At 68.7% G+C, this 27716-nt stretch overlaps 1 protein-coding gene across 3 annotated transcripts; it reads right to left on the bottom strand.

The window, feature by feature from the left end:
- Positions 1 to 70: 70 nt before the first annotated feature.
- AATK (apoptosis associated tyrosine kinase) lies at positions 71 to 27710 on the bottom strand. 3 transcript variants are annotated; one of them, XM_059381008.1, is made up of 14 exons: positions 27581 to 27710; positions 16018 to 16151; positions 13000 to 13147; positions 10731 to 10810; positions 10213 to 10331; positions 9933 to 10098; positions 8966 to 9099; positions 7619 to 7703; positions 7419 to 7540; positions 5868 to 6017; positions 2787 to 5433; positions 2514 to 2673; positions 2171 to 2356; positions 71 to 1187 (listed from the first exon to the last, which is right to left on the bottom strand). In XM_059381008.1, the coding sequence occupies exons 1-14, from the start codon at positions 27654 to 27656 to the stop codon at positions 1147 to 1149; spliced, it is 4248 nt and encodes a 1415-aa protein (XP_059236991.1). In that variant the 5' UTR covers positions 27657 to 27710; the 3' UTR covers positions 71 to 1146. The 3 variants fall into 3 exon arrangements, with proteins under 3 accessions (XP_059236991.1, XP_059236992.1, XP_059236993.1); XM_059381009.1 differs by having other exon boundaries at positions 9933 to 10020; XM_059381010.1 differs by lacking the exons at positions 13000 to 13147; positions 16018 to 16151; positions 27581 to 27710 and adding an exon at positions 11485 to 11595.
- Between the last annotated feature and the right edge of the window lie 6 nt (positions 27711 to 27716).

Genomic DNA, 27716 nt, shown 5'->3' with positions numbered 1-27716 from the left:
CCGCCCCTCAGCACCACCAGGCGCCCTCCTCCCCAGGGCTTTATGTGCAAACCACAAAAGAAACACACACTGAGCATGAAGGCTTTTTCTTAGCTTGATTTCTTTTAAAAAACAAACAAAAAAGGAACAAGAGAATCATTGCACCAGCATCCTAAGCCTCAAACTAATAAAAACCAAAAAACACAAACCCAAAAGAAGTCCCCCACCCACACCCCCAAAGCAACAATAAACTTTATGTCTCTTTGGCAACAATAACTTAAAGTCCTCCCATTTCCACTCACTCCCACGACAGCAGTTACAAAATATCCCCCGGGCGGCCCTGCCCCCGCTCCCCTCCCAGCCCCACCCCTTCCCGCGTCCCCATCCCCATCCCTGCAGGCAGGAGCCCCTGACCCTGGGGGTGCAGCCCCCCACTTTCCTTTTGCCGCTGGGCCGGTCTGGGCAGCGCCCCGCAGAGGGGAGCTGGGCACGCCAGCCTGCCGCAGGCACCTTTAGAACAGGTGTGGGCGGCAGCCGCCCCCTCCAGGCAGCCCACCTCGACCCACCCGCCCGCGCTCCAGCCGTGGACTCTGATGGGAGCTGGCCCAGGCTGCGTGGGGAGAGAGAGGGGATGGGTCTGAGTCGCTGAAGGGAAAGACAGCCAGACTTTGAGGTACGGGGCACGACACACAAGCCCAGGGTCCTCTTGCACAGAGCAAACCCAGAACCGGGCAAAGGGGTCAGAGAAGGGCCACCCCAGCAGGGACGGGCTCATGCCCCGGGCTGGGGAAGGACAATCTCCTGTAACCACGGGAACTGGTGGGCAGGGCGTGCAAGACCCCCCAGCCCAGAGCAGGTCCCATGAGCAGGGGCAGGGTGGAGGGGGAGGCTGCAGGGGAAGGAGCTGCTCGGACCTGAGGCTGAAGGGCATCCCCAGCAGCTAGGGACGAACCCGAGTGTCCGGGACAAATCCTGCCCCTGCCTGGGGCAGCACGGGATCGGTGCGCAGGGCTGCTCCACCATCCAGGGCCAGGGAGGCCTCCTGTCCTGCCCTGCTCCTCCAGGGTGCTGCGTGGGGCACCAAGGCCCAGGTCCCCGCTGTCAGTCACCATCCTCGCTGCTTCCGGGAGCAGGACGGGAGGGGCTCCAAGAGGGCCCGCCTGGGCCTCACGCCTCTTTACAGCTGCCCCCAGCTCCTGCTACAGGCCCTGGCAAACGCGAGGTACCACGTGAGCGTTTGGAGACACCAGGGACCGAGATTCCTGAGACTGCCCTGCCCCAGGACTGCCACCTGACCTCCATCCTCAGCCAAGGGGCCAAACGACCAGCTGGGGCTACAGCCCTCGGCCGTTCACTGCAGCCGGCCTGCCTAGCTGTCTCGGAGCCACACCCATTTCTCTTCCCCGGCATCACCAGGCCTAGGCCTGCCCTCGGGCCCAACAGAGCCCAGCAAATGCCTTCTGGGTCCTCCTTATACAGGTGGGGAAACGGAGACCCAAACAGGGCGGGCTGGTCAGGGTCATGAACAAGCCTCCTGGCGGCCACTGAGGGTGTGCTGTGAGCCCGCGATGAGTGCCCTGGCCCTCCCGCGAGGCTGCAGCCACCGGCCGTGGGCAGGGCACAAGGGGCTGAGTCTGCTGGGGGACAGCAGTCTCCTGCTGTGGCTGGGCGTCCAGAGCAGCCTTACAGGGATGCAGGACTGACACGGTCAGGAAGGAGCGGGTGGGGGCAGCCTGGCGGGCCGCACTGGTCTGAAGCTGGGGTGGGGGTGGGGCAGGGAGGGAGGTGCGAGCTGGGCACCTCCGGGCAAGCGCGGCGGCATCGGAGATGCGGGCGGTGGACGAGCCCCACCCGCGGAGCCGGGCAGGCTCTGGTGGCGGAGGCCGCTGGGGGTTTCAGGGCGCTTAGGTCTGGCAGAGAGCAGAGTGGGGGGCACTCCGTGTCCAGCCTGGTGCCTCCAGAGGAGGGACAAGAGGGCATCGAAGGGCCAGGGCCCAGACAGGTGCTGGACCAGCGGCTGGCGGGGAAGAGGGCGCCCCTCCGTGCCTCAGTTTACTCACCTGAAAACCGCGCGTGTCCGGAAGATGAGAAACAAGGAGCGCGGAGCCTCGGCTCCGAGCAGGGGCCCTCCCGGCCGCCCCCTCCACTGCCCCCCTCGGGGTCGCTCCCACTGGCCCCGCCGCAGCCTCACCTCTCACGGACCCAGCGTCCGAGTCCGAGACGTGCGTGATGGAGAAGCGGGACGCGGGCGCCGGCGACACGGTGAAGCGCGAGAAGGGGCCGGACGCGGCGGGCTTGGGGGGCGCGGCGGGGGCGGGCAGGGCGGCGTCGGGGCCCGGCGTCTGCGGGAAGCCGTCGCCCCACGCCAGCCCGCGGCCTGCGAGCCGGAGGCGCATCACTCGCGTCGCGGACACTGCCCGGCCCGGCCCGCCCCGCCCCGCCGCCCCCCCGCGACGTTGCCCCGCCCTGACACCGCCCCCGCCGACAGGCCCCTCCCGTGACGTCACGCCCCACAAGCCCCGCCTCCGGCTCACCGTCCTCCGCCGCAGGGGTCGCCGCCGAGCCGTCGGGGGAGCGGTCCGCCTGCCGAGGCCGGGCGGGGGCGCCGGGGGTGCGGGGTCCGCCCGCCAGGAAGGCGGGGGGCGGCTCCTTGGCGTCAGGGAGGGGCTCCCCGAGCTCCCGGGTGGGGCTCTCCTGGAGGGTCGGAGCGGCGCGTGGCCCGGTCACATCGGCCCGCGGCGGCTCCCACGGCTCCCCACCCCCCCGGGGGCCCACCCCCGCGCGCGGAGCCCGGCGCGGCCGCCCACCTGGTCGAAGAGGTAGACGGTGACATCGTCGAAGAAGGACACGGCTTTCTTCTTGCGCTCCAGGTCCCCGCAGAAGGCCTCGGACAGCAGGCTGGGCATCTTGAGCAGGCCGCGCAGGTTGCGCGCGCTCTGGCTCTCGGCCACCACCACGGGCACCGGCGGCGCCTCCTCCTCGCTGTCCTCGCTGGGCTCCTGGACGCTGTAGCAGCGCAGCTCCTCATCGGACTCGTCACTGTCGTCGCCCTCCTCCTCCTCCTCCGACCGGCCCTCGGGGGCTGCGGGCAGTCCCGGCAAAGCCAGGCAGAGGGGGGCTCTGGGGGTGCTGGGGCCCCCTGTCCGTTCTTGCTGGGCGGGCCCGGACAGCAGCACTGGGGCCTCCTGGAGGTCAGGGCGGTGGCTCTCTGAGCTCAGTGGCACTGGGGTCAGCAGGAAAACCTTGGAGCGCTCGGGACTGGGCCCTACAGGCCCTCCTGCAGGGCCTTGGGGCCAAGGAGGCTCCAGTCTGGGGTTCTCCAGGCAGGTGCTGCTGGGCTCTGGAGAAGGGTCCTCTGGCGGCGGCAGTAGCAGTGGTGGCACGCCCGTGGGGCCCGTGCCCTGTGCCCCCTGGGGCAACCCAGACTCAGGGGAGGGCTGTGCGGACTGCAGCCCAGGGCTCTCCAGGTCCAGCTCTAGCCTCGAGGCCAAGGCACCTCCTCCCTTCTCCTGGGGGCCCGACGTGGACTCAGGCTCTGTATCGAGGTCCGAAAAGTAGGCTGAGTCACGGTAGGGGTTCTTCTCGCTGAGGCCCCCAAGGGAGGTAGAGAGCTGCGTCTCGGGCCCAGGGCTCTCACCCTCGGAGACCAGCTCCCCAAAGACCTCGGGCTCGCACGGTTCGTGTGCTTCCTTGAGCACAAACTCAGGGGACTCGTAGTTCTCCGTGTCGTAGCCACTGTCCAGGGCCCGGGGCTGCCCACCAGGAGTGCCAATAACGGAGGGGCTGAAGACCTCGCAGCCGCCACCATCACTGGCAGAAGAGGGGATATCTAGGGAGTCCACAGAGTCGGGGGTCCCCACCTGCTTCTGCAGGGAGTGGAAGGCCGGCATCACGTCCGGCTTCTCTGTGGGCGGGCCATCACTGGACGCATCTGTGAAGATGCCAGAAGTGGCCTCTGTCACGTCCTCGTCCTCGCTGACTGTCGCCTCCAGCTCGGGGGAACCAGGGCAGCTGTCCAGGCTCGGGGCTACCTCAGGGGCAGTCTCCCAGCTGCCAGCGGGCATGGGCAAGGCAGGCAGGCTGGCGAGGGCACCAGCCTCCTCAGCAGGAAGCAGGGCTCCCTCCGGGGATGGGGCAGGGAGGGATGGTAGGGGCCTCTGAGGTCTGGCAGAGCCCTCAGCCTCCGCAGCAAGCCTGGGCTCTGTCTGGGGGTGGTCACCCCCGCTTAGGGCCGCCTGTGTCTCAGAGGACGGCAGCAGGCAGGTGACAGGCGGCAGGCTCCCAGCAGGACGCAGATAATGGAGGCCAAGGCAGTGGCTGAGCTCCTGGCCAGAGGAGACCCCCTGTAGCCCAAGGAGAGGCTCCGTGGTGTCCTCCAGGGCCAGGGAACGGCCCAGCTCAGGGACGGCCTGTCCTGTGTGCTCTGTGCTGGGACAGCAGCCCATGCACCCACCCACGTACCCCGTGTCCCATGAACCTGGCGCTCGGCTGCCACTGTTGTTGTTGGCTGACACGTTGGAACTCCAGTGTCTGTGCTGGGCAGCCCTGCATGCCTCGGCCTCCCCCACCACCTCCCCACCCGGGGATGGCTGGGCCCTGGAGCTCCCCGAGGGGGATGTGCCCAGTGGGTCCTCCAAGAAGGGTGGGCAGAAGGCAGCTGCGCCCCAGTCACTGTCCTCCTCCCTGGGCTCTGCCAGCATGAGGGTCCCCGGGGAGGGCGAGCCCAGAGAGCAGGGCGGGTCCCGGGCGTGGCTCCCGTGCAGGTAGTAGTCACAGTGGCCCCAGGACCCCGCGGGGGACGGCACGGGGCCCAACAGCGGCTCCATGGCCAACGAGGCAGCTGCGCTGCTCTCCGAGTCATTGTCCTGGTCACCGCCATCGGGGAGCAGGCCCACGGCGTGGGGGCTGGGGGTGCAGCCGGCGCAGTCAGGATCGTGGCCGGTGGCGGGTGTGGGCTCCTCCAGCCGGATGAAGTACTCGCTGCCCACCGAGGGGCTGTGCGCGCTGAGCACGGGCACCACGCCGGGGGGCGCGCCATCGGGGGCACAGAGCTCCTGCAGGCGCGCGGTGCGGCTGGGGCTTGCTGCGCCCCCGGGCGGCGGGAAGGCCTCGGCACCGCGGCCCGCCTCCCACTTGTACTCGAAGTTGAGGCCGCGGCTCGTCTCCGTCACTGTCAGCACGTCGTCCCCGTCCGCATGGAAGCCGTCGCCCGCGAACTGCTCCAGCAGCGGGAAGGACGAGGCGGCCGCCAGCTCGCCCGCACCCCCCAGAGCCAGGCCGGCCAGCCCGGGGCCCGTGCCGCCCCCGCCCGGCCGCAGCGAGCGCCAGCGCCGCTCAAACTCTTCCTCCGCCTCTGTGGCGCCCTTGGCGCAGAGGTAGGACAGCAGCAGGTGCACCTCCTCGGCCGTGGGCCGCTGCTCAGGCTGCAGCCAACAGAACTGCATCACCTCGTACCTGCGAGGAGGGAGGCCCAGGGCTCAGGCCTCGCCCACCAGGACCTGCCCCGCCCCCAGCCAGGAACCCCGGCCCCCGCAGGGATGAGCAGATCGGCCCTCCGCAGGAAAGTCTGGGGGCCTCTCCTTCTACTCAGACTCCCTTAAGGACAGGGAAGGGAACCTCCAACTTAATTGCAGGAGACCCCAGATCTTCCAAGGTGGGCTCCGAGGTCTGGGAGCCCACAGTGGGCGGAGGAGCCTTCCCCTTAGCCCATCTCCCCCCAGGCGGCAGGCAAGTTTGTGTTTTGGGTAAAGACCACCCGTTGTGGACGCGGGGCAGGGGAGGGGAGCCAGCGTTGGCTGAGAAGCCACGCAGTCTGACTCGGAGCACCCCCTCAGTCTTGCCCTTCCTGCCGGGGACACTACACCCCGCCTGGCCTCACAGGCCCTCACCAGCGGTCAGACAGGGTGAGCTGCAGCTGGGGCTTGGGGAGTTTCAGCTGCTGCTCCCGGACGGCGTAGGCCAGCACCTGCCGGTCGGAGTGGTGGGGGTAGGGCTGCGCGCCCAGCTCGAAGAGCTCCCAGATGCTCACGCCCAGGGACCTGCGGAGGGGGTGGCCATCAGGGGCTGGCGTGACTGCACGGATCTCAGAGGCTCAGCCACCACAGGGCCGCTCCTGTAATCACACCAGCACCCTGGGACACCCCTCCCAAAGGACAGCACCTTCCTTCAGTAGACTGGCAGGACACGCCACCCAGCCGGGCCCAAATCTGTGCCCAGGTCATTTAGGGAAATAAAAGCCACCAGGCCTTTCCACAGACCCCAGTCCCTTCATCGGTGCACGTACTCATTCCCCAGCCACGGTGAAGGCCAGACACCACAGCCAGGGTACGAACTACCATGTGGAGAAGCTCCCAGTCCTAGGGGACTGGCGGAGCCAAGGCCTTGAGGCTGGGGCGGGGGGGCGTGGTGGTGGTGGTGAGGGAATAGACAGGGCTGCTGGAGCATGCAGGACCAGAAGGCCATTAGGTTCCTTCCGGCGTGTGTCACCCAGCTCCCTGGCACCCCAGGTTGTCCTGGGAGCCAGGGAGCATGAGGAACAGAGCCAATAGGGCAACAGAGGGGTCAGGTGGCCTGGCCCAGAGCCGTCCTGAGGACCCCCGTCAGCATGCAGCAGGGTGAGCCGGTGGGCAAAGTGAGGGGACGGGGTGGCAGGGGCTGTGGGTAGAGGCCTCGGGCACGCTCAGGAAGGAGGGGTCCGCGGATGCAGGCTCTGAGAGCTCCCCGGAGCAGAAGGAGGAGACCAGACAGGCTTGGAGAGCTGGGGGGCAGAGGGGTGGGGAGAAGACCCTGGTCAGGGACAGAGACCACTATGGTAGAGCCTCCAGCGGCCAAGTACTGGGTCTGAATGGCTTCTCCGTGTGCTGCTTGGTTCCCAGGATGGGGACCCCCTCCAGACCAGTCACGGGAGCGCTCCTGCCCCCTGCGCGGAGAGCAAGCGCCACACTGGGTCCCATGTCTCCGCCAGGGAGCCCGTTCCACTCCCAACAGGCTTTCCAACCTGAGCGTGTGCTTGGGCCCTGGCGACTTTGGATGTCAGGGGATCCCGGGGGGAGGGCAAGACCAGGGGCCACTGGCACTGCACAGCTGCAGGTGGCCCCAGCAGCCCCATGACCTGCCCTGGGGTCAGAAGCGATCACCTCCCGCAGAGCGAGGAGACTGTATGGAGAAGCATGTCGTTGCACGTGTAAGGCGGGTGAGACTCGGTCGCCTGCTGCCTGGCGGGCCTGAGAGCCCTGAGAGCCCTGTGTCCTCGTCGGACAAGCACCAGCACGCGGCCGGGCAAGGCCTGTGGGCGTCTCCTTGCGGCACCGCCCGGGCCCCGCCCCCACGCCTCCCGGGCCCCGCCCCCCGTCGCCCGGGCCCGCCCCCACGCCCCCCGGGCCCCCCCCCCGGCGCCCAGGCCCGCCCCTCGCCGCCGCACCCCCACCACCCCCGCTCACCACACGTTGCTGGCCTTGGTCTGGTCCACCACCAGCAGGTTGCAGTGCACCTCGTCCACCAGCTCGGGTGCGATCCAGCGCAGCGGCACCCACAGCTGGTCAGCGGTCACGAAGTAGTCCTCCTGTGGGCACAGGGGACAGGGCTGCCACGGGGAGCCGGGCGGCTGGCCCTGACCCCCAGCATGGCCCCGCCCTCTTACCCTGTATTTGCCGTGGGACAAGCCGTAGTCGCCGATTTTCACGGTCAGGTCGGCCGCCAGCAGGCAGTTCCTCAGGGCCAGGTCGCTGGAGGGCGGGAGGGTGGGGGTCAGTGGCAGGGCCAGGCCGGGGACATCCGGGGCACGGAGGGGCCGGACCGCTTGTCCGAGGACATTGTCGCGAGTGGGAGTGGGGGGGAGAGGGCATCTGAGCAGCAGCCCCTGTGCCGGTGGCCCCAAGCCTGCGGCCCTCGCGGGGCACCAGGCGCACTGGAGGGCCCGCCTGGACGGGGCCTCAAATGTTACCCGGTGGAAAGGCCCAGAAAAGGCTGGGGCATGCCTCGGGGCCCTGAGTGAAGGCCCGGCCCGGCCGCTGCTGGACCCCCCCCCCCGCCCCCCCCCCCCCCCCCCCCCCCCCCCGGCTTCTTTCTCGATGGCCCACTGAGCCACCCTCAGGACCGAGCCAGTCAGGGATACTGCCTTATCACTGCCTTATCTTTCTTCCCGCCCACGACCCCCTCCCCCTCCCCCGTGGGGATCCTGAGATCCCAAGTCTCCCCGGGGGGATCCTGACCCTGCCCGGCTCACACAGGGTGGGGGGCCCCTCCCGGCCCAGGGCAGGGTAGGGCGGGGAGTGACCGCACCACGGCCGGCCAGTGGCTGGCCTCGGGCTGCGGGCTGCAGGGGTGTCTGGGGGCCCAGGGCGCTCCGGCAAACGTGGGTCAGCACGCACCCACCAGGGGCTGCAGGTGGGCCTGCGCTCGGGGCAGGGCGGGCCCAGCGGGCAGGTCGGGAGGCTGGCAGCTGCCATCTTCAACAAAATCTCTGATGCTGGAGTCACACGTGTCATCACTCAGCACCAGGATATTGTTGGGGAGGACGGCCCGTGCGGCGCCCGGGGCTGGCGGGGCCCCTGCTCCATCGCCGCTTCGTCCGGCATGTCCCCCTACGCGGGGCTCCCTGCTCCCTCCTTCCGACTCCAGGGCCAAGGCGGAAGCAGGACAGAACCAACCCTCCCCCCAGGGGACTCCGGGACACAGGGACACAGAGGCAAGCAGGGCCCAGTGTGGGGCCGCCAGGTGGCTCTGACCGCCCCGAGAACAGAGAATGAGCCCTGGGCCCTGCTGTGAGCTTGCCCAGGCCAGCCCAACGTCCTGCAGAAGCAGGTGTCCACCGCACCCCACACCCCCATCTGTCTTTTATTTCAGAAGATGCCTCTGCAGCAGGTCCCAAAAGGCCGGATGAAGAGGAACCCAGCCAAGCCCTCACATAAGGCTCCAGGCGGGAAGCTGGCACCCCTCTGCGCAGGGGCCACAGCGGCAGAGAGCCAGCAGCCCCGCCCCGCCTCACCTGTGCACGTAGTTGTGGCGATGCAGGTGCAGGACCCCGGAGGCCAGCTCGCAGGCCATGCGCTGCAGGGTGAGGGGGTCAGGCGCCAGGGACTCCGCCACCCGGCAGCTACGCAGATAGCCCTTGAGGTCTCCCTGCCAAGAGGAGCAACAGCGTCACCCGCCCGTGGGGAGAAGGGACCCTGCGAACCTGCCATCCAGCCCCTCCCTCCCCACAGAGGACCCCCGAACAGCCCAGGGAGCCACCACCAAGACTGCCCCACAGCAGCCAGCCCTCCGTGGGAAAACCCCACGGACAGTGGACGCTTTCTCTGTGGTCCCCACAGACCCCGTCCTAGGTGCAGACCACCGGGCCCACAGGCCTGCCCCCTCACTGCTCGCAAGCATCAGACAGGCCCTGTGATGCCCAGCCAGGAGGGAGCACGGGGCAGGTGACTAGAGGGACAGCTGGAGAGTCCCCGACCAGCCGGACACCGCCCACTGCCTGGCTCCAGGAGGGGCCTGGCCATGTTGGGGAAGCCCCAGGAGGTCACAGCTTCTAGCCGGAGTCCAGACACTGGGCGGTGCGGCCCTGCAGGCCTCAGGGTGCCGGTTGGCCAAGGGCAGCTCCAGGCAGGTCTGGAGCCGGGAAGGGTGGGGAAGGGGACCCCAGGGGCATCTCGCAGGGGACATCCCAGCCGCGGGAGTCCAAGGACGTGGTGGCAGGCGGCTCACAGGAGAGCGTCTTGACTCTGCCAGACAGGTGGCCGGGCGGCCCCAGAGTGCAGTGGGGTCCCAGACGCAGCGGCCACCTGCCCCCATGATGTGGGATCGCCCGCTCCCCGCGGGCTGCCTCTGGGAGGATGGCGCCCGGGGCCCCCACCCCCGGCTCAGCCAATCTGCCCCTGTGGGAGGGTGAGCCCCTCCTGCCCACCCCACACGGAAGGACGGACAGAGGGGCGCTGGCAGAGCGGGGCGCGGCCACTCACCATGGGGCAGAACTCCATCACCAGCAGGTAGGGCGTCACCTCCGCGCACTGTGCCAAGCACTGGAGCAGGTTACTGTGCTGCAGGGCCCTGCGGGAGCCAACAGGCTGCCCCCCTGACTCGAACTCAGGGCAGGAGGGGGCGGGCGGGCGGGGAGGGGGGCTGGCTCTGCAGGGGTGGGGGAGGAGCAGGGACAGCACAGAGCTTGCCTTTGTCCCCAGGGCCCGTGCCCCGCAGCCCCCTCCCGCCCCCTCCCCGCAGGAGCCCGGCCCGGGGCCCCACCTGTAGGGCTGGGCCTCCTCCAGGAACTGCATCTGCTCCTGGACGCTGGCACTCGTCTTCAGCTCCTTCACCACCACCGGGGCGCTGCCGACGCCCGCGTTCACCTCCCCCAGGAACACCTGCGGGGCTGCGCGTCACCACGGCCGCCCCAGGCAGAGCCACGGCCCCCCCCAGGCAGAGCCCCCGGCCCCTGCCCCCCCCCCCCAGAACTTGTCTGCAGGAGGGTCCTGGGCCCCTGCCGGGGACCGTCTCTGCAGGTCTGCCGCGAGGAAGAGGGGGTTCCCGGCGGGGCATGAGGGAGAAGCCAGGACCACGACGCGGCCCCCCAACCTGGCGTTCTCAGGGGTGCCTCCCAGCACCTGATACCAGGACCTGCACAGAAGGGACGCCCCAGGAAGGGGACCAGCAGGAAAGGGGACCCCAGGGCTGGGGCAGCTCCCAAGAGAAGCTGGTCTCCACCCTGCCCCTCTGACTGCCAGCGCCCTCCCCCCGACCCCTGCCCGGGGCCAGCAGCTCACCTTCCCGAACCAGCCGTGGCCCACCTCTTCCAGGTACAAGAGACTGTGCCGGCCCAGGTCTGTGGACTTGAGCAGCTGTACTGTAACGGGACGGGGCGCTCAGGAACCCCAGCTCAGGCTGTCGCTGCCCCCAGCTGCCCTTCCCAGCTGTCCACTCAGCCTGTGCTGGGGAGCTGCCCTGCACCTTCCAGAGCGGGGCCACGGCTGGGGACTGCCGTCAGGAGCAGGGTGCCTGCTGCCCCAGGGAGCCGTGGACCCGCAAGCCACATGTGGGCATCTTTCTGGGAGGGTCTGGGAAGGCTGGTCCCCAAAGTACAGGGACACGCCGGGCTGAAGACAGCGGGGCCTGGAGCCAGGAGCCGTGCACAGGCAAGGCCAGGCGGGCAGTATGGCTGAGGCCAAGCCCATGGAGGGGAGGGCACCAGAGCAGCCCGTCCCCTCACCCCTGCCTCAGGCTGGCATTCCAGCACCAGGAGCCCCAAAGGCCCCTTTGTCGGACGCTGCTTGGCACAGCCCCGCACGGAGCACACTGGGCCCATTCTCCTGCCGCCCGGGCTGGGTGAGGTCAGCAGGGAAGAAGGGTCAGCCCCGGAGGAAGGGCCAGGGCTGCCGAGCCCACTCATGCCCCCCGTGCCCCAGGGATTCCCTGAATTCTGCTCCCACGCCAACCGCCCTGAGGGCTCAGGGGGACAGGGCAGGGCCTAGAATGCCAGGAGCGCCCTGGAGATGGGGTCTGCTCCCAGGGAATGCTGACCTTCACGCTGAGCAGGATCTAGGGGGCGGCCGCTGGGCCCTGAGCCTCGGGGTTCCTCGCCCTGGGTCCCCACCTGCTGGCGGCACCTTCCCCCGCCACAGTCTCGAGGGGTGGTCCTTGTTGCTCAGGTCTTTAGCCCTGACCTCCATCCACGTGGGCTGCCCCCTATCACCTGAAACCTCTCCCCTCCCCAGAAACAGGGTAACATGAGCTACGGTGCTGTTGTCTCCCGGTCCCAGATCCCCACCCTCGGGGACAGTGCCCTGAGGGGTGTGAGAAGCCGTGGTCCCAGGCACTGCCTATGGGCACCAGGCCGAGGCTGGGGGGGGACCAGTGTTCCCTGGGATGACCCCCGGCTCCCCACTAGTGACCAGCGTCCAAGGCCGGCATGGGCTCTGAGCCCCCCCGTGCCGTCCAGGAAAGCCAGGAGTCTCCTGCCGCAGCCTGCTTCCCGCAGGGGCTTCGGGTCGGTCCGCAGTGGCCTTCGAGCCCCGGGCCCCGGCTCCCGCCTAGCCGCTGACGTGTCCCCCAGGAGACGCTGGCTGGACGGTGAGAGGTGACACCCTGGTGGCCCCGGGGCTGCTCTGAGGGCCCAGACCAGTGCCTCCATGAAGTCTGGGCTTCCGAGTGGACAACACAGAGGTCAGGGGACGGCTTCACAGCAAGCAGATGCGATGGGCCTGCGCCATCGTCACCACCACAGGCCAGTGTCCCCCAAGCTCCCGCGGGGCTCACCCCCTTCCCTCAGCACCCCTGAAGGAGCCGAGGGTGGGCCCGGGCCTTGCCGAGGGGCTTCCAGGGAGAGGCCCTGAGATTAGACATCGTGGGAGCCCCACCCCACAGGCCCCAGACTCAGCGAGGCATTCCCAGGCCGGCTCCGACACGGACCTGGAACCCCTCCAGCTTGTACCCACATCTGTCCTTGGGGGTCACCCTGGGGCAGGGCGGCCGGGGCTTGGGGGGCAGGATGGGGAACAAATGGGAGACGCGGCAAAGAAGCCGTGGGAACAGGTCCCTCCGGGCTCCAGCCCCAGCCCCGCTGGAGTCAGAGGCCCATTCAGGGCCCCGCCCATAGAGGGGCCCCAGAGAGCCCCCCTCCCTGAGTAGGTGGGTCCCGCCCACTAGGCACAATGGAGCCCATGTCCCTGCAGGCCTGGCCAGTGCTCCAGGGGTTGTCTGGGGTCAAGCATCCAGGGATAGCGGAGGAGCCCCTCCTCCCAGCATGGGGGTAACCCAGCCCAGCACGAAGGCAACTGGTCCCTTGTCCCTGGTGCCCAGAGCTGCCCCCGGCACGGCAGCCCCAGGTGGGTGAGGTGGTGGGCAGAAGGCTCACCCAAGCCTGTCCACGGTGCCCCAGCCCTCTCCAGAAGGGGACACCGACAAGCCCATCCACCTGCTTGCTTTGAAGCCTGGCCGCCCCCTCCCCGGGAGCACTGGCTGCTGAGTCCAGAGGCCAGGCCGGAACCCAGCTCATCTCCTATGCACACCAGGGGCCTCTCCCGGGGGATCACTCACCTGAGCGCCCCGGCTGCTTGGCCATGGGCAGGGAGACCTCCGTGAGCGGCAGGACGTACACGTCTGGCCCGTCCTGCACCCCTGTCGCCGGGGAGCCCGGTGCCGAGAAGCCGGCGGCGTACTCTTCCCCCTCGGCATTCTCAAACTCCTGCAGTGGTAGGGGGTTCCCGGCTGGCAGCGATTCGGGGCTCCCGGGATGGGGCAGGGCCAAGGGGTGCAGGCCAGACTCAGAAAGGACCAAGCTCTCACCTCTTCTGGGGCTGGGGACAGTGAGGGCTGGGACCTGACCCGGAGTTGGGGCGCCCGCTAGCCGCCTCTCCCACCCATCTTCTCACTGCTCAGGGCAGAGAACACGCCCCGCTCCTAGCCCCCTTCCCCCCGAGAGACACCGGCTGCCTGGAGGACAGAGAGCTGGTGTTTGTCTTGTGTTGGTTGTAGACGAGGCCGATCTTCCTCCCCAAAGCATGGGGAGGGGTCCTCGGGCCCCAGGGCAGCAGCCCGCCGCCCAGCCCAGTCGGCCCCCACCAGTGGGCAAGGCTGGCCCCACACTGACAGGGGTGGGGCCAGAGCCAGGAGACCAAGAGGCCCCTCCTGTCTGCCCCCGACTCCTCTTTGCCACCCCTCCCCCCCAGCAGCCAGAGATCCCAACCTCAGGGACAGGCCTGGGGAGCGGGGACTGGGGCTCCATCACCCACCCCCAGCCTGCCCCTTCCAGACAAAGAGAATTCCTGAATGCCCAGAACAAGGAGCCCACCCCCCATCTCCACCCCAGACCAGGCCATCAGCTTTTGCTCCCCGGGGCTCCCTAAGAGCCTGGTCCTGCAGCCTGGGGCTGGGCCCCACGTGACTGGAGTGTTTCAAAATGCGGCTGCTGCACCTGTCTGTGGGGAGGACCCTTGCCCCCAGGTCCAGGGCACTCTCCAGAGAAGAGCCCAAGTCTCAGAAATCCTCTCCTATTGGGGCGCCTGCAGGCTCAGTGGGTTGAGCTTCTGCCTTCGGCTCAGGTCACGGTCTCAGGGTCCTGGGATCGAGCCCCGCATCGGGCTCTCTGCTCAGCGGGGAGCCTGCTTCCCCCCCGCCCCCGACCCCTGCCTGCCTCTCTGCCTGCTTGTGATCTCTCTCTCTATGTCAAATAAATAAATAAGATCTTAAAAATAAAATAAATCCTCTCCTACTGAATCAAGGGCAGCCCCCATCCCTGGCGCCCACAAGGCGCTGCCCAAAGGGGCATCTGAGCCCAGAGCCCTCCCCCACCTTGTGGACAGGGGGCTAGACTGGGAGCCATGGGGGCCTAGGTGCATCCCTTGGCCCTGCGTGCCCCGGGGGACTCTCCTTCCTTCCGGAAGCCCTCTGTCGGCGTCCCTGTGGGCCAGTCCTGGTCCCGACCCAGAGAGGACAGAACCTTGGGGGAAGGGGACTGGTACCCGCAACACCTCCCCTCCCGGGGGCCCGTGAGCCCCTGCCTGAGGCCCCGGGGGCCCGCAGCAGCTGCAGCTCCATCCGCGCCCGTCGGACCCGGCCCGTACCTGACGGTGCCGCCCGGCAGCCCGCCGGATCGTGCCCGCGCAGCGGGCGATCAAGTAGGACAATGTGAGCATGGCGGCCCGGCCCCTTCGCCCAGCGAGCTCCACGGGCGTGCCCAGCCCTGGGCCCCCAGCGACGAGGCAGCAGCCCCGGGTGCAGGCAGGGCCGCCCACCCAGGCACGCTAGGGCTGGAATGTTCTGGGCACCGTGTTCTCCAGGAGGTGAGGAGGGCAAGGCAGGGAGGGGCCGGGGCCTGGCCTGTGTTTGGGGCCTTGTTCTCGAAGCGCCCTGAGGAGGGGCTGACCTATACGAGGTCCCCCACGCCTGCCCCGCATGACCTCCCTCGCCGTCCGGGCCCCAGGACCCTGGGGGACACGCCACGGTGCGCGCACGGGTCAGCCTCCCCGCGGGAGCGGAGAACGTGGACGGGAGCACGGACCCTGCAGCTCCCAGGGCCACAGCCTGGCCAGGAGACCCTGAGGGATCTGGGCGGGTGACCTCTGTCAAAGGCGAGGTCCCCATCCTCGCTGGGCAGGGGGGCGTCCTCTGCAGGCCCCTCCGTGACGCGGCATGCCAGAGCAGGGGCGCTGTTTCTCTAACCTGGGAGGGACACGGCTGGGGCGTGCGACGTTGATGGGGGCCACAGGACAGCCCCGCCCCTCCTAAACCCAGCAGGCCGAGGAATCTGCCCTCCAGCCCGGGAGGGGAGGGCAGGAGGGGACGGGCGCGGAATGACCACATGGCCACAGGCCAGCATGCTGTTCGCTAAGTCAGCAAGAACTCAGCCCATGTGGGCTGGGGAGGGGGGTGCCTCCACCGGGGACTCTCAGCCACTAGCTTCTCTGCCTGGTCCTCCCCTCTCAGAGCTGCGGGCCCCCAGGGACGCCCCTCAGCCACCATCCTCAGGAGGGGACCTTAGCCCTAGGATCCAGCCCAGGCGCCTTGGGCACAGAACCCGGGGGCCAGCCTCAGTGAAGACAGGGCTGTGCCTTTAGCCGAAGCCCCACAAACAGCAACGGGGCATGGTCCCCCCCCCGTCTAGCACCAGCACATGGCTCCCTCCCCGTGACTCCAGCTGGCAAGGTGGCCTTGGTGCGGGGGCAGCGCGTCTGGGCGGCTGCTGGTTTGGGTGATCGGGGCACCTCCCCCACCACCAAGTAGAGGAAGGGAGCCCCTCCCACGCCGGCTCAGGAGCCCAGGGGGCCTCGGACAAGAAGACCCATCCTCATGGCCGGGACTGCCCAACCTGGGCACAGGACTAGAGGCCACGCCCACACAGAAGGGACCCAAAGTGGGGGAGGGAGTGGGCTGGAGTCCCCGAAAGCCTCCAGGCCTCTCCTGTTCGCTGCCACCCCCGGGGGTCAGGCTGTGGGGTCCCAGGTCTGTATGGTCTGCAGTGACCCCAGGAGGGAGGAAGCTCAGCACTGAGTGGGCACAAGAGGGCCCGACTCTTGGGACCCCGTCCCCATCCCCCGCGGACCCCCCAGCCCTCACCTTGAACCCGATGCCACCCTTCTTACAACACAGACAGGCCAGCATGAGGACGATGACAGTGAAGAGCCCGGAGAAGGACACGGCCACCACAGCCAGGGAGGACGACCAGGAGAGCTCGCTGAGGGGGGCGCCGTCTGCCAAGGGAGAGGGGGTTACCGGGCAGCCTCCGTGGCCCTGCCCCCATGCTCGCCCTGTCCCAGCAGCTGCACCCGGGGGCCGGCCGAACCCCTGACTCCCCGGCCCACCCCGACTCACAGAGGCCTGAGCCTCAGCACCCTGACCCCTTGCTGAGACCCACCAGTCCTGTCACCCACGGGCCGGGTGGCCAGGCCCCAGGCAGGCAGGTGGACACAGGAGCCGCCACCCCGGCCCTAGCCTGCAGTTCCCCCGAACGGCCACTGGGTGCCGCTCTGACCTCACCCAGAGGATGCGGGCGGCAAAGCAGCAGGAACCTACCCGGGCCCAATTCACGGGGCTCATGGGCAACCCTCCAAGAGGTCAGGGTCTCGGGGCTATGGGAAATGGCCCTCCGTGTCTCTTCCAGACTCTGGTCACCCCGCCTCCCCATCGATGGTCACCTTGCCAAAGCTCTGAGCGTGGTAACCCCTGCCAGAACCTCAAGGGGCCAGGAGGAGGGACCCAGCCCCGCTGATGGGGGGTGGGGGGCGTCGGGGCTGGCCACGTGCCAGGCTCTGTGCGGCTGGGGGGGGACTTGGCCGGGGACTTGGGCTTTGGCCCTGATTCCAGCGGCAGGAAGGACAGTGGGCCGGGCCGCCTTCTGGGCCCTGGGGCAGATCCAGCATGCCCCCTCTCAGCACCCACCCCGCTGGCCTGACCTGGACCCTCCTCCCCAACCCCAAGGGGGCCGAGGCTGGGCCTCCACCCTCCTCCTGACCCCATCATGATTCCGGCACTAAGTCCGGGGCCCCAGACCCCCACAGCCCTCTGGGCCCGGCCCTTCCCTCCGGTGAGCCTGAGCATCACAGACCTTTCCCCGGCCCCGTGCCGGCCACTCCGCGAACCAGACACCCCATGCCCCAGACCCCTCTTGTCTCCCACATCCAGCCCTTCCCAGGCCACTGACCACCACCAGCGCAGCCAGGACGCTGCCCCACTTCAGGGGTCTGGAGCCGCCCTGCCCTTCCTCACCCTCGGCCAGAGCCACCTTCTAAAGCACCACCCCCGGCACACCCTGAGAGCCTCGCACGCGAACCCCACTCGCCCAGAGTCTGGCCATTCCCCTCCCTGTCCCTTTAGCCTGAGAGCACACGCCGGCGCCTGAGACACTCGAACCGTTTGGACGGAGCTAGGGCGGGGCCAGGTCAAGACCTCCGGCCTCGACACCAGGGGCCTCGGTTTCCCCAGGGTCGCTCAGAGGGGCCGCACCCTGCCGTGCCCCGGGCAGATGCTCTGAACGACAAGTGTGCCGTCTGACCCACTACGGTGGCCACGATTTCTCTAACGGGACATGAGCAAGGAAGCGGAGAGTAGGGAGCCTCGTCCTCCACGAGTCACGCTCTGAAAAGTGGCGGCCACGGCAGGCCACGCTGGGCGGCTGCACTGGTGTGGGGGGTCAGGGACGCGGCTGCCCGAGGCTGGGGTGGGGAGGGGTACGCGTGGCTCCCTGGGTCTTTACGGGGTGAGGAGAATGTTCTGGGACTGGGAACGCACTCAGTGCCCCGTTGTTCCCTCTGCCGTGGTTCACTTCAGCTTAAGAAAGAGCGACGCGAGCCCTGTGATGCCTCGGAGGCCGAGTCAGAGCAGGCCAGCCCTGGCCGACCCCCAGCACCCCCAGCCCCGGCCGGCTCACTCCTCTTTCATGGGGCGCCCACAGACCCCCTTCTCACCCCGTCCCCTCGGGGCGCTGCCCAAACCTCCCTGGGACGGCGGCCATGTCCACCGTGGAAAGTCCTGCCCGTCGCGGCCAAATGACCCGGCTGCCACACCACAGGGGGCTCACTCCTCCGGGGGGGCCCCAGCACAGCCCAGTCGGTGAGCCCAGGGCTCCTTCCTGGAGGTGGCCCAGCGGCCCAGCCCACGGGGACTCGGGCTCCAGGGTCAGCGGCAGTCCTGGGCGGGGTCTTGAGGCATTGAGGAACCCCGGCACCGGCCTGCTGGCCCCCATGCCTGCCTGGTGACGCCAACAGGGTCCTGTCCAGGAAAGACCCTCGGCCAGGGGGCAGTCTGCCGAGTTAGGGGGATGAGGCCAGAGAACAGCACTGGGGGCAGCGGCCCGTGTGCCTGGGCTGTCGGGGCCGAGGTCCCAGAGGTGCCCAGAGTGTCCCACTGTGTGGCTCTGACGCTCCCACCTCCCAGCCCCCTGCCGAGCAAACCGCAGGATTTGGCAGGATTCTGGGGTTCCCGGGGCAAGCAGAGGGAGGCCACACTGCAGACAGACCCGGGGCTGGGGGGCCTGGGGGGCAGAGGCTCTCCACAAGGTTTGTCCGTGGGCCCAGACCTGGACGTTTCTTCCAAAAGGAGGGGCGTCCCGAGCAGGGACACTGCGGCCCTCCACCGGGCTTGGGACTCGTGTGGCCGGGCGCCTCGCACGCAGGACCCAGGCCCCTCTGCTTCCTGGCTTCCCCCAACTCTCAGAGGCCAGCCCCACGCGTGAGAGGACAGACCAGGGACTACAACGGAGCCCCAACTCGTCCGTAAGGGAGGCTCCCGTGTGGGGCCAGAGCAGAGGCCGGAGGACGCGGGCCCACAAACGCGGGCTCAGACACACTGGCCTCCTCGTCCCCAGGCGCCAGCACGCCCACCTTCCCCCCGCCCCGGCCTCCCAGGGCGAAAGCCACACCTGCAGGACTCACCCCCCGCCCAGGGGCTGCTGCTGTATCCTGAGCCGGCCCGGACCGCCACCGGCTCATCGGACCACAGCCCAGTGGGGAAACGGAGGCCTCCCCACCTCAGAAACTGACTCTGGGCCAGGGCCCAGCCCGACCTCACGCCCGCAGCTGCCCGGGCTCCACCCCCCGCCCCAGGTAAGAGAGGCCCGCGGGGCGCCTGGGTGGGGAGACTGGGCCCCACTGCCCCCTCCCCAGAGCCTCCCACACCTCTGGGGCCCAGAGGCCAGTCTGCTCACGGGCCGGACAGACGCGGGCGCCGCCTGCTGTGTGCAGGACAGAGGGTGGGGGACGGGGTTGCACCCCGGAGACGAGACGGGGGGTGGGGCTGAGAGGGAGGGCGCGGCCTCCTCCCTGCGAGGGACGCGCGAGTGTCCCAGGACGACCGCCAGCTGAGGCGCGAGCCCGAGCGACGGCCTCGAGCCCACCAGACCCCATGAGGACTCGCAGCTCCAAGGCCCACCCAGGCCACCCCTGCCAGGTGCCACGGGCCTGCTGGGGCGCTGCGGCGGTGGACCACGCCTCACGGGGTAGGCGGGGGCGGGGGGGCCCTTCCCAGAGCCCGGACCCCAGACCCGCCGAGGGCAGCTGGCGGTCGTTGCAGCCGGTGTCAGCCCCGCCCGCTCTCCCTGGGAGTCGGGCCTCCGACCTCCCCGGAGCCCGTGAGGGGGCCCGCGGGCTCTAACTCCCCAGGGTCAGGAGGGCCTGGGCCTTCCTTCCGGAGGAGGGGGGGCACGCACCAGGCACTGGCGCTCAAACGCACACGTGGACACGCGCACACGGCCACAGAAATACACGGACGTTCGTTCACTCTCACACGTGTCCACGTGTGCACACACTCCACCAAGCTCAGCCACCACACCCTCCTACGTGCTCACACCCGGTGGCGCGCGTGGGCACGCACACTCGCACACGATGGACATGCTCTCAGCAGCACGCAAGGGGCCGTCCAGGGGTGGCCTCAGGGGTTCCATCAGGATTCCGCCCCAGGACCCCACTCTGGGGCCAGCTGAGCTGCTGTCCCCGCCCCGCCCCGCGTCAGGCCAGCTTGTCACAGACACAGGGACGGAAGGAAGTTCCGCAACCTCCGTGTCTTCCGGTGACACAGGAGAAAACGCAGGCCTGGCCAGCCCCACCGACACCAGAGGCTCACCCTCCATGGGGCCCAGCCCTCTGGCCAGTCCCGGGACGGGGGGCTTGGGGGATCTGGCTGAGAACGGGTTACACGGGTGCTGCCTCCCATTCCCCTCTGACGGACACACTGGCTCCTCCCACTTGGCCCCAGCCTCGTCCACCTGTCCTGAGGAGACGCACACATCCCGGGCCCCCATCCCCCTGGGGGTCTGTGGGTAACACCTCGGGAAGACAGTCCTGACCATTTCGTTCCCCGGCACCCGCCGTGACATGCTGGGCACCGGGTCCTCCCAAGCGACCTGAGCTGGAGAGATGAGTCCCCTCTCTCTTGAGCGTGGCCAGGGTGGGGGCCCCTGGGGACAGCAGCTTGGAGGAGGCCAAAACGCCACCAGGCTCACATTTGCTCGGGCCCCCTAGTTCGCACCATCCTGGTGCCAGGTTTCTGCCCGGACCCCGTGCAGGGCAGAGTTGGGGTGAGGCTGGCAAGGAAAGGGGTTGGCGGGAGCACGGCTCAGGCCAGGTACATGCCCGTGGGCCCAGCAAGAGGAGCCCAGCTCTGCCTGCGCAGAGCGGGACCCACCAAAGGGCTGGGACAGCTCCCTCCAAGGCCAAGCAGCTTTGAGAAGCCCAAGCGCCTCTGGGCCAGAGACTGCGTCTTGCGGGGGGGGGGGGGGGTGACTCCTCCCAGGAAGGCTTCAGGCTTCTTCCCAGAATAAACACGACGGCCCAAAGGCTTCACAGCCAGCATTCTGGAAACAACAAACAGAGACAGGGAAGGTCTCCACGCGTGGCCGTTGCTGGCTCCAGCGGGGCCATCTCCCACAGTGGCCTGTCGGGCGACCAGAGGCATCACGGAGCTGGGAATCTGGAAAAGTGGGGCCCCCGGCACTGGCCCAGGAGCCATGACACACGTAGCTGCCCAAGGGCTTGATCCCAGGGTACGCAGCAGATAAGGGAGATAATCTGTCCCCCCAATGGATAAGAGAGAGGCTCAGAGGGGCATTCACGGACGAGATCGCCACACGGGCGGCAAGGCCCCAGGAAGGCACCCGGCAGTCCGGCAGCTGCGCCCTGGATCGGCCACAGCGAGAAGCCAGTCCGCGAGCTCCAGGAGCCAGCACCGACCCACGAACCCGGGGAGACAGCAAAGACCCCGCGTGGCACAATTTGCTGCTAGGATGTGCCCTCGTGGGGTGACCCCTCCATGCGTGGGGGAGCCGGGGGGGCGGGAACGGAGTGGGACTGGCAGGGCGCGTGGGGTTCGTCCTCGGGGACAGAAGTGTTCTAAAATTGGTGGTGACGGTTGCGCAACCTGCACCACGGAAGCTCTGAAGGGCCCGCATCTCGGTGAGACCGTCACAGAGCAGGGGGGACGGAAGGCGAGGACCGTCCGCAGCTGGGCCGTGAAAGCTCCGCGCCGTGTCCCCGGGGGGGTTACTGTCCGCGGAGTGAGCAGGGCCCACGACCTGCCACCCCACCAGGGCCATCCGGCATGAGGCAGCGGGTGCCGCACCCCCAGAGAAGTCGAATTCCTTCTTCCCGGGGCTGGGGGGTACCCCCGGCCGGTCTCCCACCAGCAGAGCCCAGCTGCCTGCCGGGGACCACAGGTGGACCCAGAGCCCCAGGCTGCCAGAGCAGGTGCCCGGCACTGCAAAGTCACTGCATCCCTCTACAGACGACCCCCGCCCCGCCCCTCCTACTGGGGCCTGAGGCTGGCTGGCGGCCCAGGGGGGTCCCAGCAGCACAACCCGTAGGGCCCCTTATTCAGGTTCATTGAGAACCGTCGTGCGGCAGGGACGGGGCATGATGCCCAGCAGGCCTGTCCCCGGGGCTGGCCGCCCAGGGAGAACTCCCTGACATGGGCCCGTGTCCTTGGCACCACGCTGCTGCCCATCCCCCACGCCACCCTCGGCACAGGGGAGACGTCGGTAGGGGCTGGGCCTGGGCCGCTGGCTCCCCCGCGCTCCTGGCCTGACTCACAAGGATGGGCTGGCCGTCTCCTCGGCCAGCTCCGGGCCAGCTGTCGGGGCTGCCCAAGGCCATGTGCCCAGGCCAGCAGGTGGGCGACAGCTGCGCGGCCCCTCTTCGTGGGGAAGGCGGAGGCGCACCACAGCCTCGCCAGGGGTGCTCAAGGACAGGCCCGGCGGCATCCTGTGGGGGGACCTGTGGGGCCCCGCCCAGTCCCCCAGTCCCCGGGAAAACACTGCCCCACCCCACACAACCTGTGACAGGTGAGTGACCCCTCGGCTGCCCAGAACCAGCCCCTGCACTAGCCCTGTCCTGCCACTTCCTCTGCCAGGGCCAGAGCCGTGGCCGGGGCCTCGAGGTTCTAAGCCCCCACCACACCCGGGGCTGGTGGGGGGACAGGGACCCACGTCCTTCCAGAAACCCGCACGTGCCCAGCTCTGGGCAGCTGCTCCCACGTGGCTCTGGCTGCTGATCTAACCCCAGGGTGACCATCAGGAGACGCCCCCCAAACCCCACTCTGGACCCCCAGGTGCCCTGTCTCGGCCCTGGCCCTGGCCCTGGCGGAGGAAGCCAGGGGGCTTGGCGTGGACATAGCCCAGACAGACCACCGGGCACTGGCTCCGGCCCAGCGTCCCCTGACCTCGCTTCCTCTGCCGGGGGCGGGGAGGCCTCAGGCCACCACCCTGCTGGTGCCCATTCTGTGCGAGAGGCAGGCCCGGCCCGTGGACACGCTGGTCCCCAGGCTGCCTGCACGTCGGTTCCCTCATGTTCTTCCCAAGCCTCCTCCAGGTGGATGCGGCCGCATGAGTGGAGGGGGGAGGCCGGCTGAGGGCGTGAGGCAGGCCGGGACCCCCCAGGGAGGGACTCTGGAACAAATCACGAGTTGGGGGGTCAACCACAGCCCTGCAGGGTCTCTCAGGACCCCTCCATCAAGGCCTTCCTCCCTCTGGATCCTGCCGGCCTCTCCCCACTTCTAGAGGCCCCCTGCGGCCTCCTGCTCCCCCGAACCCCTCTGCTTTCTTCTGTAACGACCTCAGCCACGGGCCCCAGGCCCTCCCCGAACGGCAGGACTTCATCTGGACGCCCGACACCCACAAAGACTGCTTCCAAACAAGGTCCCCGCCGGGCAGGGGTTACAGGGGTCGGTGGTGTATCCAGGCGCCCACTGAGATGGGGAGATAAAGGAGGGGTGCGTGCACCCCAAGGCAGTGACCACCGGGACAGGGCCGGGACAGGGCCAGGCCAGCCCACCCTGGGAAAGGTTCTGTAGCCGGGTGACAGCAGAGGACCAGCCACTAGGACAGACGACTCTGTCCATAGGACAGAATGAGAGCAGGGGCGGGGGCGGGGGCCCAAGCAGGGGAGGCACGATGTGGCTCTCCACTCAGCCCGGACCCCCACCCAGGAAGCCTTCGTGCCCCCGCCCCCGGCCCCAGGGCAGCAGAACTCAACAGAAGAACGGGGCTGTGGGCGTGACACCCAGGAGGTCAGGGCCATGGGCGCAATGGGTTCTGGCGGGGGCTGAGTGGGCCTCACGGGTGGGACCCCCATGGACAAGGTGGCAGTAGAGTCCACACACGAAAGCCAGGGGCACCGGCATGCCTGATTCAAGGTCACCTAAGGCCAGGGAGGTGGTCTGGCTTCGGAGGGACCAGAGTCCAGGCCAGGCCCCTAGTCCAGGCTCGGTCTGATAGGAGTGAGAGGTTCCCCGGCGGCCGGGGATCAGGAGGCCACACTCGGGCGAACTCGTCCAAGACGCCCCCTCCGCCCCCCAAGGTGGTGACCCTACGTTTGAAGCAGCAAGCTCTGCTCCGTTCACAGGGCCACAGACCCTGGGGACCCTCACGTGACCCTCGGAGGTGAGCACTGCACTGCGTGAAGAGGTCGTGTGCGGGGGCACACACCGAGGTCACCTGCGTGTGCGTGTGTGTGCACGTGAGGCGCACAGTGTGTATCTGCGGGGGGGTGTGTGCGTGTACAGATGTGGGTGTGGGTCACATTTCCTCAGGGAGGGCTGTGTGCATTCGTGTGTGTTCACACGTGTCCTTGCGTGTGTGAGCCTGGGTGCGTATCTGCTTGTGTGGGTGCGGGGCCCTCGGGGGAGAAGCGGCCCCTCCGAGGGAAGGGCAGAGCCCGGCTGCAGAATGTGCCCAAAGCGAAGGCAGGGCCTCCCCTGGCCCCCTGCAGAGAGGGTCACGCCTCCCCTCGCTGGCCGCACGACATGGCCCACCCCAGCCCCTCCTGGGCATAAGGAAAGGAAGCAACGCTGGGCAGAGGCACCCCTGAGCCTGAGCGGGTCTGGGGGTTCCTGGGGAGCGTCTGCCTCCAGCCAGGCCCCACGGCAGCAGGCCGGGAGCAGAAGCCACCGGGGCTGAGAACTGTGGCCACGGTGCATTCGCCCTGGAGCAGGGCTCCCAGCCTGTCCCCCGAGTGCCCTGGGGGCACTCTCCCCATGGAGGCGTGTCCAGCCCTGGGCCGAGCACAGGCACAAGCCAGCAGCAGAGCACAAGCCCCTGGTGGGCAGGGGGACGGGGCACTGGTGTGCCGAGAGCTTCCCTGGATTCCCAGTCCCACCATCCGGTCCCCTGCGGCCCCGAGGCTCGAGTATCCGCTCTGCTCCGTTCACAGGGCCACAGACCCTGGGGACCCTCACGTGACCCTCGGAGGTGAGCACTGCACTGACTCCCACCTTCAGCTCCAGGCCCCCCAGGGTCAGGGATTCCGAGTTCTTCCCAGAAACCGCAGCAGCCTGAGTGAGCTCGGCACCCGCCCGGCACCCACTGAGGTCCCTCAGGCTTCACCTGGCCAGTCCCCTGCCTTGGGACACTCCTGGAAGAGAGGGGACTCCACTCCCTCGAGGCCACACCATCCCCTCCTCCTGGACTGGCCCCACCACTCCCGACCCATCCCACGGCAGCCCCAGCACCCCTCAGCTCTTGGCTCCCACCCCTTGCCCAGCTGGTGTCCCCCAGAATGGGGTGTCGCCTACGGGAGGCTGAGTCTCAGAGAGATGAAGGACTCAGCCCCAGGCCACACAGCACTGCAGTCGCGCAGCTGAGGCACCAAGAAACCCCGCACGGCCTCACATCCTGGGAAAGAGTCCGACAGCAGCCTGCACCGGCCCACGTTGCCCCAAGAGCACGCACTCGAGCCTGCCCCTCGCGGCACCCCAATTTTGCCCATATCTGAGAGCGGGTGGTGGCCCAGCTGGCTTCTGGTGTAGGTGCAGAACCCCCAGCCCCGGGCCTCACTTGAGCCTCCAGCACAGGCCCTTTCTCAACGTAACCACCACCATCCCAGTCCCCACCGCAAAAGGAACCACCACCGATCCAAGAAGGAACCGTGGCCGGGCCCGGTGACTTTGTGAGGACGCCCCGCCTGGGCCCGGCCTCTCTCTCCACCCCTGACTGTGGGGCAGTCACGGAAATAAACTTCCCGATGGCCGATGGCCGGCAACAGGGGTCTGCCCTGCCCTCTGGGCTTGGTGGCCCCCAGCAGGGACTGCCCCCTCCCTGCCGCCCTCCAAAAGAACCCCTTCTCTCCACTTCGGGGACAGAGGGACGCCATAGAGCCCTGGGTCTTCCCACCGCCCCCTCCAGCACAGTCTTTGCTCACGCAGGGCCAAGCCTCCCCGGCGCTTAACCAGCATGAGGGTCTGGGAGGTGCTGGCCGCTGCCCCCTTTTACAGACGAGACCATGCCCGGGAGACTCCGGCGGGTGGGAGGGGGCTCTGAATGCCGGGCGTCCATCAGGAAGCCGGGGACCCCATGCTTGCTCTCCCCAGCACCCACGTGGGGACCAGCACGGAGCCCTGCACCCTGGCCCAGTACCCGCCGCCGCCAGCCAGGGCTGACCCTCCCACGGGGGACACAGCTCTGCCCTTCCCGGGCCGCCGAGGAGACCTCCCCTTGCGCTCCTGACAGCTTCTTTCTCCGTAAGTCACTGCACCGACACGTTATAATTACACGGACGGCAGCTGTTTACGCAAACACTTGCGAGACACGCAAAGCCCCTTGCTTCTCTGGAGTGGGGGAGGGGTTGGGTGCCCAGGACACAGCCCAGGGGAGGGAGGGGCATGCTGAGCCCCCCACAGGGCAGCCCGGGCTCCACATAGAGTGCAAGAGGCTGACGTGGGGGACAGCCTCCATCCCAGGGCCAGTCCCGGCACGCGCGCGCGCACACACACACACACACACACACACACACACACCCCATGCCTGCCAGTAGTTCCAAGGCCGCATCCTAAGGCTGGACCCTCACCTCCCAGCCAGCAGGCTGCCTGGAGCACTGGCCCTGGGCCACCTGGATGCCCGGATGCCGGTCCCCAAAGCTTTTCCAGGCCTGGGGCTGCTGCCCTCCAGCCCCCCGGGCCAGCTGGGGCTGCTGCTGCCCAGACTCTGAGCCATCCCCCGGCGACAGCATGCTCTCCCAGCCCTGGGACTCTGCTGCCTGGCAAGTGTTTCCTGAGGGACTGACACCCACACCCTAAACCCAACAGACAGACCTCACGTCAGCTCCATTCCCCCAGGAGCAAATGCCTTCAGATGGGGCCGTGCCCAGGGGACCCTGCGCATGGCCGCACACACTGGGCCCGGCTCCAGGCGGGGAGACCCCGGAGAGCCCGTCACATGTGCTCCCAGCTTTGTTTCGGCTGGATTAGCCTGTGCCAGAGCTCCGGTGACATGTGGGTGGGACTCTGGCCCCCGGGTCATGGCCCCAGGGCAGGGACCCCCCTCCCGCACTGGTGGAGGAGGGCTGGAGCGGGCCAAGCCCGGGGGAAGAAAGCCCAGCCCCTCCTGGTAGCAGACGTTGGCCTCTAGCTGCCCCCGGCCCCTGTGGCCACCGCAGCTGCCCACCACTGCCAGGAGGCCAGGCAGCCACGGGTAAACACGCGGCTGGCGCCATCAGTCTGGCCGAGCAAGGCGCCGGACCCCAGGTTCCCCCTGGCCAGCTAGATGCGGCCACCTGGGCCTCTCCCGCTGTCCAGGAGGCCTGGGTACCCCCTGAGGCCCAACTCCTCCAAGCCTCTAGCCGGTGGGCTCTGTCCTGTGGGCAGCCACCTCATCCCAGCTCCCCATGTAGGCTGCTGGGTAGCCAGGCAGGGCTCCCGACTGGCTCCCAGCCTGGAGAGGGGCTTCCTGCACCAAGACCACAGACAGGCAAAGGGCTGTGGTGGCCTGGGACCCAAAGGCCACACTCCCACCCCTTCCAGGAGGCCCTTGGTCCTGGCCACCTCCTCCCCTGGACACCTGGGGCCAATGCAGGCCCTCCTGCCCCAGTTACCTGAGCCCGAGGCATCCAAGAGACTGGCCTGCACCTCCGCTGCCCACCCCCCCCACCAGAGGCTTCAGCCGGGCCGCGGCAACACCAAGGCCTGCCCACCTCCACCGAGCTGGGGGTCTCTAGGGGTCCTTCCCGCCAGCGGTTCCTCCTGCCAGGCTCTGCTCAGGGTGGGGAAAGGGTTAATTTCCATGCAAAAGAGGAAACCGCAGCTCAGGAAGCATCACGTCTGCAGTGGGGGGCCTGGGGGGGCCCCCCGGCCGGGGGGGGGGGGGGGGGGGGGGGGGCACCGCATTGGGCAGAGGGCTGGCCCGGGGCGCGGCCAGCGGACTCACCGGGGTCGACGTGCGAGCTGAAGGCGAAGCTGTTGAAGGAGGAGGACATGGCCGGGGCCGGCGGCGCGGCGGGCATCCCCGGCTGACGCTGCGCTCAGGTCGCCCGGGGCCCCGGCCCGCGCCGCGCCATCGCCCG

The sequence above is a fragment of the Mustela nigripes genome, chromosome 16, assembly GCF_022355385.1.
Source record: "Mustela nigripes isolate SB6536 chromosome 16, MUSNIG.SB6536, whole genome shotgun sequence".
NCBI classification, from domain to species: domain Eukaryota; kingdom Metazoa; phylum Chordata; class Mammalia; order Carnivora; family Mustelidae; genus Mustela; species Mustela nigripes.
Note: the sequence above shows the minus strand (reverse complement) of the source record. Positions and strands in the feature narration are given on the sequence as shown.

Excerpts from the sequence above, each read along its gene's own strand:
- AATK (XM_059381008.1), bottom strand. The coding sequence starts at position 27,656 with ATGCCCGCCGCGCCGCCGGCCCCGGCCATGTCCTCCTCCTTCAACAGC. Across the intron at positions 7,704-8,965 it reads CGCCACAACTACGTGCACAG|CGACCTGGCCCTGAGGAACT; the intron begins GTGAGGCGGGGC and ends CCCGCCCTCCAG. Across the intron at positions 1,188-2,170 it reads GGACGCTGGGTCCGTGAGAG|GGCCTGTAGCAGGAGCTGGG; the intron begins GTGAGGCTGCGG and ends CGCGTTTGCCAG.